The 9,126-nt window shown below is 54.3% G+C and overlaps 1 protein-coding gene across 2 annotated transcripts in view; it reads left to right on the top strand.

Annotated features, from left to right (window-relative positions):
- Positions 1 to 6: 6 nt before the first annotated feature.
- Positions 7 to 9,126, top strand: part of RBCK1 (RANBP2-type and C3HC4-type zinc finger containing 1) — a 16,164-nt gene continuing 7,044 nt past the window's right edge. The window contains exons 1-7 of one of the 2 annotated variants that reach the window (XM_077767034.1): positions 7 to 63; positions 570 to 659; positions 1,742 to 1,886; positions 6,118 to 6,211; positions 6,347 to 6,545; positions 7,860 to 7,981; positions 8,096 to 8,269. In XM_077767034.1, coding sequence (XP_077623160.1) covers positions 638 to 659; positions 1,742 to 1,886; positions 6,118 to 6,211; positions 6,347 to 6,545; positions 7,860 to 7,981; positions 8,096 to 8,269 — 756 coding nt within the window. In that variant the 5' untranslated portion in view covers positions 7 to 63; positions 570 to 637. Of the gene's footprint in view, positions 64 to 569; positions 660 to 1,741; positions 1,887 to 6,117; positions 6,212 to 6,346; positions 6,546 to 7,859; positions 7,982 to 8,095; positions 8,270 to 9,126 lie in introns of those variants that run through there. The other variant, XM_077767035.1, reaches the window with a different exon arrangement.

Below are 9,126 nucleotides of genomic sequence, written 5' to 3'. Positions count from 1 at the left end.
AAGGTCTCTGGGCACCCCGGACCGCCGCGAGCCCGGCGCAGGGCGTGCGCCGCCGAGGACTGCGTAGGTGTCAGCCGCCGCTGGGTGTGCCGGGTGGTTGAGGGGGAGGGTGTCCGGATGTCCCGACAATCAGCTGCCCCACTTCCGGGGCCTCCACTTTCACTTTCCCTTTCGCTGTAGCGGCTCCCCTCCCCTCTTGCCTGCCTGGGGCCACCCCGCAGGGGAGGGAGTGTGGCTGCAATCCCGGGCACCAGGGGTGCTCCCAGCAGCGAGAAGTTGGGGGGGATCCTCCCCAGAGACTAACAGCGCCGGGCTGAGCGGTCTCACCCTCGTCCCCGCACCAGGCCTGTCCCGCTTCCTCTGTCGCCCATCGTGAGCTTGGCTCGGTGCCCTTTGCCCTTTCACCTCCCACGCGGGGTCCCAGCCGGTTCCCGTACCGGGTCTCCGGTGCTTGTGATGTTACCCGGTTGCATCTGGGGACGCCAGGGCACCAAGAGGGTTCGCGCCGCGCCGGAGGCCACCGGGCCGGGCCGGGGTTGAATTACTTGGGGTCATCCGTCCTCTCCCAGGTGACCCAGGGATAGCATTTCAACGGAGCTGCCGCCCCCGCCTGGGGGCATGGGCGCAACCACGCCAGATGGACGAGAAGACCAAGAAAGGTGGGCACAGCCTGGAGGCGGCTGGGAAACTTCCTTTAGGAGGTGGGCCCTGGCAGGCCCTGGCCTCCCCTGTCCCGAAGGGCCTGGGAGAGCTAGCTTCAACCGCACCCTTCCTCTACCCAACTGCCCCTCAGTTTCCTTCCTTGGGGCCTGGTTGCTTCCAGAAGTTGGTCATTCAACTGTGGCGTTCCCCCCTGGCCACCACGAACCAATTCTGTGTTGTGATGGGGTGGAGAGCTCCCAGAGAACAGAGGAGATCTCTTAGGCTGGTCGGGGAGACAGATCTCAATTGGCCTAAATACTAGGGGTCCTTGTGCTCCCCCCCCCCACCGCGGCATTGTAGAACATGTCGGGGCATATCATCACCCTGTCCAGAACCCACCCTGTGCCCCTCTGTGTTCTTACAACAAAGGCCAGAGCCCTCGGTTAGCCGACAAGGCCCTTCTGGCTTCACTGACCTCACAGTCTTACCCCATTCACCCCCCTGTTCGTTCTCATGGAGCCCCACTGGCTTCTTTCTGTTCCCATCCAATCATTTCTGGCTCAAGGCCTTTGCCCTGACCTTTCTCTCCACCCGGAATGCTCTTCCCTAACTGGGTCTGGACACATCTAGCCTCTCCTGTTCTCAGCTTCAGCATCACCTCTTCCTAGAAGCCTTCCCTGATCTCCTTATACTGTTTACTTCCTTGCCAGCAGGGATCACAATCTGAATTTTTTTTTCTGTCACCTGTCTCATTACCGGGCTGGGAGGTCCCTGAGGAGAAGGACCTGTTTATCTTATTCGCTGCCAAATCCCAGTTTCTGGGACAGTGACTGGTATACAGTGGGAGCTCAACAAATGTTTGTCACATAAATGGACGTATGGGGCCCTGGGAGTATGAAGGACAAATAGAACTGAATGAACAGGGAGGGGGATCGGGGAGTATCAGAGAAAGGGACTTTTAAGCTGGGTGCTGAAGGATATGTAGGAGTTCACCAGGAAGACCGAGGAAGCGGCATGTGCGAGGCACCCCACCTCCCACACCCCCAGCTCCTGGGAAATAAACCGGGTGCTAACCCGCTTCCGTTGTACTGGATTTCAGCCGAGGACATGGCCCTGAGACTCTCACGAGCAGTGGCAGGCGGGGATGAGCAGGTGGCAATGCAGTGTGCCATCTGGCTGGCAGAGCAGCGGGTGCCCCTGAGCGTGCAGCTGAAGCCTGAGGTCTCCCCAACACAGGACATCAGGTGAGGAGGGCGTGGTTGGCCTAAGTCCTCGGGCTTCCTGGAACCCAGTGGGGCCGCACTAGTATATCCTTGTCGTATATCATTACTGGCAGGTTCTGATGTCAGGAGACCTGGCTTCCAACCCAGGCGCCATCTCTCATCAGCCATGAGGTCTATAGCAAGTCACTTCACCTCTCGGAAGTTTCAGGGCTTTTTTTTAAATTTTAAAAACGAGGCAATAATAGGAAGCCATCTCAGAGGGTTGTTAGAAGGTGTATTGGAATGTTAGTCCTCGTATAACAGAAAAAACAGGAACGGTGGCATAACCGAGTTTGCTAGCAGGCAGTCTGTATGTGGGGGCTGTGGACCCCATAATCCTTGGAGACTCAGGCTTCTGTCTTGTTACTCTTCCATTCTCGGAGTCCGTTCTGCTGTCTGCTTTATGGTCTAAAATGGCTGTTGCAGCTCCCGCCATCCCATCAACATTCTTGCCGGCAGGGCGGAAGGTGTGGTGTCTCTCCCAGTCAGATGGGGGCCCCCAAATGTGGGGCGATCCAATCGGGTAGAAGTTGGCTGTACAGGTGGCAGAACTAAAGAGATCGACGTGTATTGAATACACCACTAGGGAGTGGTGAGCGGGACAGCAAAGCAGGGGCTGTCTGAGGGGGCCTAGATTTCAAGGGCTGAATGGGAAGCTATGGGGACATTTGGAATTTTCCCTTTTTTTGGCCCCAGTGCCTGGTGCAAGTAACCCATTTGTCAGCGGGGCCTTATGGATATTTTCAAGGTGGGTCGTTTAGTGAGCCTGTTTGCATTTAGCTTGTTAGTCGCTGGGGGTCCTTTGTTCTTGATCAGGTTGTTATTGCTCAAGCCTGTTGCCCCAGAGCGGCCTCTACAAAAGGGAAGAGGGACACCCGCTCCCACCCTTAAGAGCACAGCTCAGAAAGTCACACACACTTCTGCCACTTAATTCCGGTGGACCGGAACGTGCTCTCACAGCCCCACTCGGCTTGCGGGAGGCTGCGAGACCCAGGCATCCGGCTAGAACTCGGGGTTCCTGTTAGCGAGAGAAGCAGGGAAGAATGGATACTGTTCATCCTTCCCCAGGGGACTGAATCGATGTCCTCATGCTTAGCACAATGCTTGGCACATGTCAGTCATTCCATAAATGGCGGTGTTTATCTTCCCCCCACCCCTGCCTTTTCACTGCTACCTAGTAACTTTCTATCATCCTGTAAAGAACCCCAGTCCTTGCTGATCCTGGACTCCTCTCCCTCCTTTTCCCCAACCCTAGCCTTAGGCAGCCATGAATCTACTTTTTATCTCCAGGGACTTGCCTCGTCTGGACATTTCATCCCACACGTGGCCTCTTGTGTGTCCGGCTTCTTCCACTTAAGCGTCATGTTTTCTCGATGCATCCGTGTTGAAGTGTGTATCAAACGTTACTCCTTTCTGTTGCTTGATGATAATCTATTGTACGAATATGCCGTATTTTCTCTATTAATCATTTGATGGACATTTGGGGGTTCCCCACTTTTTGGCTGATATGAGTAATGCTGCTGTGAACGTTTGTGCCCTGCTTTTTATACGGACCCATCTTCTTTTCGAGTTTTACCAAGCTGTAATTGACATATAACATTGTATTAGTTTAAGGCGTTGTGCTATTGTGATTGATAATAAGGAAAATAGTCTCGGTCTTTGTTCTTTCCCGGCACAGAGCCCCTTGGAACTTTAGAGTGGTAAAGGTGCCGTTTGGTATGTGAAGGGGGTGACTTTTGGACCCCCTTCCCCCAGATCACCTAAGGATGGGGTCTGGTCACCCGAGAAACCAGCCAGTGTGATTAGAGGGTTGGAAATGTTCAGCCCAACCCCCTGACCTCCTGGGAGGGGACAGGGACAGGAGGTAGAATCAGTCCCCCTTGGCTATGGTTTAATCAGTCAGGCCTGTGTAACGAGATTTTCATAAAAACGGAAAAGGACAGGGTTCAGAGAGCTTCTGGACTGGTGAGCACAGCGAGATTTGACCCCTTCCCATATGCCTTGCCCTGTATATCTCTCCCATCTGGCTGTCCCCGAATTCTATCCTTCTATAGCGAACCAGTGATCTCGTAAGCAAAATGTTTGAGTTCTGTAGCTGCCCTAGCAAATTAATTGAACCCAGGGAGTGGGGCTGTTGGAACCCCCAATTCTATATCTGGTGATTCAGCGCGGGCTCATGACTGGCATTTGAGAGGGGTTGGTCTTATAGGACTGAGCCCTTAACCTGTGGACACCTGCTGCTCGGTCTGGGTCGATAGGGTCAGAATTGAGTTGAAATGTAGGACGCCCTGCTGATGCCCGAGAATTGCTGTGTGTTGTGTGAGGAACCTCCCCTCTTCCCATCCACATGTTGAAAATTTCAGAACCATTTTATATATTTTTTATTTTTATTTTTTAAAAATTCTTTTTATGTTTATTTATTTTTGAGAGAGAGACACACAGAGTGTGAGTGGGGAAGGGGCAGAGAGAGAGGGAGACACAGAATCAGAAGCAGGCTCCAGGCTCCGAGCGGTCAGCACAGAGCCTGAGGCGGGGCTCGAACCCACGAACTGTGAGATCATGACCTGAGCTGAAGCCGGCTGCTTAACCGACTGAGCCACCCAGGTGCCCCTCAGAACCATTTTAGATGTACAACATGACTTGGTACATGTATGTGTTGTGCGGTGATGAACACAAGTTGACGCCTGCTGCCTCACATACTTACATATTATTATTATTATTATCTTAAGTAATCTCTGCACCCAACATGGGGTTCGAACTCACCACCTCGAGATCAAGAGTCACATGCTCTACCAAGTGAGCCAGGCAGACGCCCTTATTTTTTCTTGCAATGAGAGCGTTTAGGATTTATTCTCTGCGGCATTCAGAGATATGATGCAGAATTGTTAACTATAATTACCATGCTGTGTATTACCTCCCCGTGATTTATTAACCTCAGTACCATTACCACTCAGTACCATTCAGTACCATTACCATTGAAAAAGTAAACAGTAATTCCTTAAAATCCTCTAATACTGTTTATATTATAGTTTACCTGATTATCTCATTAATTTTTATAGTTGGTTCACTCCAGTCAGGAACCAAAGGAGATCTACACGCATCCGTTCTTAACGCTGTCTTGTTTACTCTTCCTCTTTACTTTTATGCTGTAAATTTAAGAAACCTGGTCTTGGACCCCCCGAGTTTCCTCACATGCTGGATTTATTAACTGCCACCTCGTGTCATTTCATATCTCCCGTTTTTGTTGTGAACTTATAGCTGGATCTAAACTTACGTGAGTCCGGAGTCACTTTGTACATTTCCAGGGACTCGCCCTCATTTACTGATTGCTTCTTACTGTTCTTGTTCTGTGCTCTGATCAGTTCTGGTTTTTTTTCATCTTTTTTTAAAAAAATTTTTAAATATTTATTTTTGAGAGAGGGAGAGACAGAGTATGATCAGGAGAGGGGCAGAGAGAGAGGGAGAGAGCGAGGGAGACACAGATTCCGAAGCAGGGTCCAGGCTCTGAGCTAGCTGTCAGCACAGAGCCCGATGCGGGGCTCGACCCCACGAACCGGGAGATCATGACCTGAGCCAAAATCGGAAGCTTATCCAACTGAGCCACCCAGGTGCCCCACTGGCTTTTTTCATCTTAGCCCTTCCTTTTCATGCTTTCGATCTCCCCAAAATGCTGAAGGATCCTTCCTTGAGAAAGCTGGTGTTCCTTTGGAGCCACACGGGGTTGAAATCCTGCGTGGAATGGTCTCAGTGCTACTTGGTAGCGTCAGTGTAACCTGTCTGTGCCTCGTGTTTGTATCTTTCAAACAGCGGTATCTGCCTCCTGAGTTTGTGGAGAGGATTAAATTAGCTAAAACACATTACGTGCTTTGAAGCACCTTGGCATATAGTAAATACTAACCATTGGTGGTTTGGCTAAGGAGCCAGGAGAGAATAACAGGAGGCTGGGGAGTAGGGAGGGGCCCGGATCACGGAGGCAGTGAGTCTGGATTCGGTTCTCAGAGCCGTGTGGAGCCGTGGCGCGGGCTTAAGCAGGGGCCTCTGATACAGGAGGAAGCACAGGGCTGTGGGAATCCAGGAAAGGCCCCTAACCCAGACGGGGCGGCTGTGGGCACGTGCACGTGTATATGTGCCCACGCACCTGCGTGCACGCGTGTGCAGACAGGTACACGCCCATAGCTGGGGGCTGAGGCCGGACCTGTGACCTTCTCCGCAGGCTGTGGGTGAGCGTGGAGGATGCTCAGATGCACACCGTCACCATCTGGCTCACAGTGCGTCCTGACATGACAGTGGCTTCCCTCAAGGACATGGTGAGTTGCGGGGGAGGCGCAAGTGGAAGGGGTACACTAAAGGGAACCATCAGGGCACACGTTCCCCATTTTGCTTCTACCTCCCTTTACTCTGGTCCTCCCTTTCCCCTCCCCCTCTCTCCCTGTCCCCGCCAGGTTTTCCTGGACTACGGCTTTCCACCTGTCCTACAGCAGTGGGTCATTGGGCAGCGGCTGGCCCGGGACCAGGAGACCCTGCACTCCCATGGGGTGCGGCGGAACGGGGACAGCGCCTACCTCTATCTGCTGTCAGCCCGCAACACCTCACTTAACCCTCAGGAACTGCAGCGGGAGAGGCAGCTGCGGATGCTGGAAGGTGAGGTCTGCCTCTGAGTGGCCCCTCAGGTCACAGGGCAAGAGGGAGCAGAGTCCGTGGGCTCTTGGTCAGTCACCCTCCCCGGGAGGACCTGATCCATAGTGCACAAGAGACGACAAAGGACACCCCAGGCGGGAGCCATTTTGGGAGCAGGTGGTCTGGAGGAGAGGGGCTGAGTTCAGTCCTGGCCCCAGCATTTATCTGCTGTGTGACCTTGGGCGAGTCCCTTCCGGTCTCTACTGCTCAGTTTCTAAATCTGTGAATTGGGCGCGATGATAATGATAGCATGTGTTCTCAATTTTTATTTTTTTATTCTTATCTGGAAATTGATTTTTATCTGGAAATATTTCAGACATACAGAAAAGTTGCAAAATTGTACCAAGAATTGTGTAACAAATTCCCAAGGACGTTTCACGTGTGTTCGCCCAAATATGAACATTTCAACGCTTTATCATTCTCTTTATATGCATAAATATAGGTTTCTGAACCGTTCTGAAGTTGCACACATGATGTGTGCATTTTCTTTAAAATGGTGTCATTTTCTTACATTACCACATACAGCTACCAAATTGAGGAAATTAGCAGTGATAAAGTACTGTTACCTAATCCACACTTTACCCAGAGTTTAAAAAAAAAAAAATTTTAACGTTTATTCATTCTTGAGAGACAGAAAAGGGCAGAGACAGAGAAAGAGACAGATTTCCAAGCAGGCTCCAGACTCTGAGCTGTCAGCACAGAGCCCCTTGCAGGGATCGAGCGCACGAATCTCCAGATCATGACCTGAGCCGAAGTCGGACACTTAACCGACTGAGCCACCCAGGTGCCCCATGTTACCCAGATTTGACCAGTTGTCGCACTTACGTCCTTTATACCAGGAGACCTGGCCGTGGTGTGTCTCCCAGGGTCTTTCAGTCTTTGGTGTCCTCAGTCTTCCTGTGACTGTCCTGATATCTGAAGACTCCAGCCATTTTTTTTTTTCCGCTTTTCCGTCCGATGTCCCCTCATGAATAGATGCAGATTCAGGATTTGGCAGGGGCAGGACAGAAGTGTTTGTCCCCCCCCAGGTGCATGACTTGAGCACAGGAGGCCTGTCTTTAGGCGGCGGGGTTTTAAGCCGGGAGCACGCGGCAGCATTCTCGGGTGGAGGAGGGACTCTGACCCTGTGAGAGCGGGACAGGGCTCACCTAGCGAACTGAACCCGAGACTCCCCCAGGGAGGAGGGAGAGGACTGAGGGGCGGAGGGCGCGCGGCTGGCTCAGAATGTGCGCGAAGTGGGCTGCGTGGATCTGCCACCCCCTACACCCTCCTCCCTAGATCTGGGCTTCAAGGACCTCACGCTTCAGCCCCGGGGCCCCCTGGAGCCAGCGCCCACGAAGCCCGGAGCCCCCCAGGAGCCGGGGCGGGGCCAGCCGGAAGCCGCTCCCGAGCCCCCGCCGGTAAGCCGTGCCCTAGACCGCGCGCCCCGCCCCCGACTCCGCCTCCACGCTTCCGTGCCGCTCCCTGCGCCGTGCTCAGCACCCCGCCCCTCCTCCCCTCGACTCTGCCCCCAGGTGGGCTGGCAGTGCCCCGGCTGCACCTTCATTAACAAGCCCACGAGGCCCGGCTGCGAGATGTGCTGCCGGGCACGGCCTGAGGCCTACCAGGTTCCCGCCTCGTACCAGCCGGACGAGGAGGAGAGAGCGCGCCTGGCGGGCGAGGAGGAGGCGCTGCGCCAGTACCAGCAGGTGGGCACGAAGCCTCGGAACAGAAACCTGTGGACTGGGCGGGGAGGCGTACGATGGGAAGGGAGGCGCCTCCGCATTGCCGCTCCTCCCCCGTTGCTGCCTTGCCCCCTTCTGACCCCTCCGCTGATGTTGACCCCGCACTTGACTGTGGCCCGCCCTCTCCTGGAGGTCTTAGGTGCTGAGACCCTGCTCCCAGGCTGTGATCACATGCCCCGCCCCTAGTTCGGCTGTGGCTCCGCTCCTGGCTTTGACTTACACGCCCACTGTGCTCACAACTGCCCCAGACTGTGACTCAAGAACCCTATTTCCGACCACCTCCTCCTCATCCACCTATGCTGGCTCCTGCTCCACTTAGACATGACCTCACCCTGGACCCTACTACTCCCGACCCCCTCCCTCCCTGTTGTGATTCACCCCTGACTTCCTAGGAGCCTGGGCCCGGCCCTTCACTGCTCCCTGTGAGCTTGACCCCGCCCTCTGTCCTGCCCCTTCCTTAGTTCTGCCCCTCCCCCCCATCCTGACACTGGCCCTGATCACACAGAAGCCAGACCCCGAGTGTTCCCCATCCTGATTGGATGCCCCCCCTTGCTTTCCCCTCGGACCCAGTGCTGCTCTTGCCCCACCCCAGCCATGCCCTCATTCGTGGTCCTACCTGCAACCTTGGCCCAGACCCCGTCCTCTCTCCCGTCTTGCTCTGCTCTCTAGCTTTATCAGCACCCCCATACCCCTGACCCACTCTGACCTTGATCGGCTCCGACTCCACCCCCTGCTCAGCCCTGCCCTGCTTCTGGGCAGGGATAGGAGCCCTGTCACCCCAGACTACCCCCTCAGCCCCTAGCCCCTTCCTTTCCCTATCG

This window comes from Crocuta crocuta, unplaced genomic scaffold, assembly GCF_008692635.1.
Source record: "Crocuta crocuta isolate KB4526 unplaced genomic scaffold, BGI_CrCroc_1.0 scaffold15, whole genome shotgun sequence".
NCBI classification, from domain to species: Eukaryota; Metazoa; Chordata; class Mammalia; order Carnivora; family Hyaenidae; genus Crocuta; species Crocuta crocuta.
Note: the sequence above shows the minus strand (reverse complement) of the source record. Positions and strands in the feature narration are given on the sequence as shown.